The 3,478-nt window shown below is 43.4% G+C and overlaps 1 protein-coding gene across 2 annotated transcripts; it reads left to right on the top strand.

The window, feature by feature from the left end:
* The first annotated feature begins 813 nt into the window (after window positions 1-813).
* On the top strand, window positions 814-3,264 carry FOXL3 (forkhead box L3). Of its 2 annotated transcripts, none has more exons than XM_069869772.1 (3): window positions 814-985; window positions 1,752-1,920; window positions 2,261-3,264. In XM_069869772.1, exons 1-3 carry the CDS (start codon window positions 879-881, stop codon window positions 2,741-2,743), a joined length of 759 nt encoding a protein of 252 aa, XP_069725873.1. In that variant the 5' UTR covers window positions 814-878; the 3' UTR covers window positions 2,744-3,264. The 2 variants fall into 2 exon arrangements, with proteins under 2 accessions (XP_069725873.1, XP_069725874.1); XM_069869773.1 differs by having other exon boundaries at window positions 1,854-1,920.
* The last annotated feature ends 214 nt before the right edge of the window (window positions 3,265-3,478 follow it).

Below are 3,478 nucleotides of genomic sequence, written 5' to 3' on the forward strand. Positions count from 1 at the left end.
TTGTTACAGTATTGGATGCCAACACACAGGGCTATTAGTCTAATTCATCCTTCAGATCAAAGCCCACACAGGCAGCTCTCCTGCCTACAGCTATTTTCCTTTTACTTTCCTGCTTGACAGTAGTCCCTCATATCCCTCTGTTCTACTTTCTTTGAACGTACGCATTTTCCTTTAGTCATGGAAATATAATTTATGTCTATTATACTGTATTATAGATTGCAGATCAGGACAAGCGTGCATTACTGCCTGGAACGTCTGTTTATTTTACATCGGGTTTCTAAAAATAAATAAATAAGAAAGCCACCCTGCTTCACCAGGGAAAGAAAAATATGAAGGGGGAGGACTCAGGGGCTAGGGGGGGGAGCTGCACGCTGTTCTCAAAGTTTAATTTCCAAGGAGAGACCTTGAAGCATGATTTATTAACATCATGCTGTTTGCTTTTGTCACGTTGTGGATGTGGCGGGGGAAGCGCTGGCCCCTCTCCAGCCTGGACCACCCAGCGAGCCGAGCGGAGCTACTGGCAGCGCACACCCCAGTTGAAAGGTTCACCCCCAAATTCACCAGCTCCATCAGCCAGCAGCCGCCTGGCTCCGCCGCCCCATTGGAGGTAGCAGCAATAATAATAACAGCAACCCCCTCCCCCCGCAAAAAATAAAATCATATCCTAACAGACAGGCTGTCTGGGATGTGAGAATTGCAAAAACAATCCCCACCCCACCACAGAGACTATGTGTGCATAGAGGAGAGGGAGCGTGAGGAGGGGGGAGAGAGGGAACGAGACAGGCAGAGGGGAGGGAAGAAGGGAGGAGAGAGTCCAAGCTCTGAGAAACATCACTCCATCTCTCTCACTGTACAGGAGCTGAGCAAGGAGCAGGACGATGTTTGACAACACGCAATACCCCTATAACTGCTTTAATTATGATGGGGATGATTATCCTACCTGTAGTTCTGATGAAGAGAAAAAATTCACCAGACCAGCATACAGGTAAGATGAAGTTTTTCCAAGTCGCTCCATCTCCGGGGAGGTTTCTGAGTTCTGGGATGGTGGGATCACAGTTCTCAGGGGAGCATGGGACCTCTCCCCATGTATGCACTGTGGGTCTGACCCCAGCACAGGCACGGCACTGAGTAGATTTTCCTCCTCTCTGTGTTTGAAGTGGTCATGATTTGTTTCTTCCTGCAACTCTGGTATGCTGTTGAGACATCAGCTCTCAGGTCATCTCTTCTGACCTCCAGGAGCCCCAGGAAAAGGGGAATTAAATGTGCAACATGCCAATGGGTGAATTGGATGCAGATAATCACCAGTGTGGTGGGAAGGCATGCAGTGTAGATGTTCTCAGAGGCATCTAAGGTCCTTTCCATGAGCAGGCAAGGTCTCCAGTGACAGTGTCTGTGAGCCTGATCTATCTCACTGCAGCCTTTCAGCTCAGGGAAACTTTTCTGCCGGGGTTTGGGAGGTGGGTGATCTTTCTGTAATCCTCCTGTATCGCAGCACTCTGTGCTGAGTGCCAGGGCAAGCAGCCCGACCGGACTCAGTTGCCTGGAAGCAAAGCCTGAGCATCACTGCAGGGGCTCAGGGCGAAGAGGTGAGGACCACACTTGGGGCTCATCCCTGGGAATTCTCAGGTCAGGTCACAGATCCACTGGAAGAACTTTTGAAGCAGGATACAGGCACACATGTATCCATGTGATCCTAATATCCGAGTTTGTGAGTAAGGTGGTGGTGTAACAGCAAGTTTTCCTTTTTTCAGCTACATTGCCTTAATTGCAATGGCCATCCAGCAAAGCCCTTCAAATAAAGTCACCCTGTCTGGCATTTATGACTTTATAATGAAGAAATTTCCTTACTACAGATCAAATCAAAGAGCCTGGCAGAACTCCATCCGACATAACTTATCGCTTAACAGTTGTTTTGTAAAGGTAAGATCAGTAACCGTATATTTAAATACACACTGTGCATGGCTAAAAAAAAAAACTGTAATAATTTCATCACTAGGAAAGAAGGGAAACAAGCAGCTGAGCTGCGAATCACTTAAAATCTGTCTGAGCTGTCAATTACAGAAATAAAGAGTATATCCTTGTGTGATGTGCGCTAATAGATAACAAATTGAAGAGGATTGAGTTTACATCCTATCCATATAATGAAAGAGAGTAGGCTTAAAAGTTGTCATATGTGTTTACACCATTCTTGAATGTAAATGAATGCAGATGTTAAGCAGCAGCATCTGTAACACATACGAATGCCTTTAAACAAATACAGGTTCCCAGAACAGAAGGGAATGAGAAGGGGAAAGGAAACTATTGGAGCTTTGCAACAGGATGTGAATCCATGTTGGATCTTTTTGAAAATGGGAATTACAGGCGAAGACGGAGGAGAAGGAACATGAAGAAGGATCATAAAGAGCAGAGACCAAGCAGAGGGAAAAGTCCTTCATCCCCTGATACATCTTCTGTGGACTCGGCTTTAAACAACATTTCCTGTTCTGAAAGTAAACATGAAAGAATTGAATTGGGTCCAAGACTGCTGGAGCCTCATGGGTTTGGTCCGAACAGGATGACCAACAGGCAGAGCTTAAGCAATTCCTCCTTAGCAAAATCGGATTCTGAAATTAAGTTCAGCATTGATTACATCCTTTCAGCCCCTGACCCTTTGCCTGTCCTGAAATCTCAATATAATATGCAAGAAAATAAGTATCATCTACTGGAGACCCAGCAAATAAATCTCCAGTTCTGGACAATGTGATGTTATTTATTCAGGGTAACAAAGTCTGAGTTGCAGTATATTCAGCAGCCTCATGTCACTGAATATCAGCCACCTGCCTCCTAATTTTCCTCCTGAACAGTGCCCAGAAAGGGTTACTGATTCAGCTGCTGATACTCTCTCTGTTCCCAAAGAACTTTGCTAAGATTAAAGCATAAATAACAGTTACCAATATCAGTTTTCACTATTCTGAAATTCATTAAATCCTAGCTTTGTTTTCTAAACTGTCTTGGACATAATTTAACATCACAAAGAATTTCCTTTCTCAAGCAGAATTCAACAGAAAGGAAGGTTGCTTGTCACCCTTTACTTTATTCAAAACAAAGTTAATTTGATCCCACTTTTGCTGGTGGAAATTAGGATTAATTCCACTGAAGTATATAGGCCAGCACTTGAGATGATCTAAAACAGTGCAATTCTGTCAATTTACACTGGCTGAGAATGTAAGGGGGCATGTTTTCTTAAAAGGAATCACAGAAAATCACTGCCTTCCCTTCTTTTTTATTTAAAGAACATATTTCAAACTGCTTTGCAGCTTTATTTCATCATTATCTAGAAAATGTAGTTATTAATAACTGTTTAATGTGCATTTTTGTTGATATTTAGGGCAGAGTTGTTTAAACTGTTGAAGTTGTATTCAAAATAATACCAAGAAAGCTACCTGCAAGGCTGTTGAATTCTGGTAGTCTCTGATGGATAATTTGACCAAGGCATAGG

Source organism: Phaenicophaeus curvirostris, chromosome 16 (genome assembly GCF_032191515.1).
Source record: "Phaenicophaeus curvirostris isolate KB17595 chromosome 16, BPBGC_Pcur_1.0, whole genome shotgun sequence".
In the NCBI taxonomy this organism is placed as follows: domain Eukaryota; kingdom Metazoa; phylum Chordata; class Aves; order Cuculiformes; family Cuculidae; genus Phaenicophaeus; species Phaenicophaeus curvirostris.

Coding starts and splice junctions, on each gene's coding strand:
- FOXL3 (XM_069869772.1), top strand. CDS start 879: ATGTTTGACAACACGCAATACCCCTATAACTGCTTTAATTATGATGGG. Junction 986..1,751: donor TTCACCAGACCAGCATACAG/GTAAGATGAAGT, acceptor TCCTTTTTTCAG/CTACATTGCCTTAATTGCAA. Junction 1,921..2,260: donor TTAACAGTTGTTTTGTAAAG/GTAAGATCAGTA, acceptor AAACAAATACAG/GTTCCCAGAACAGAAGGGAA.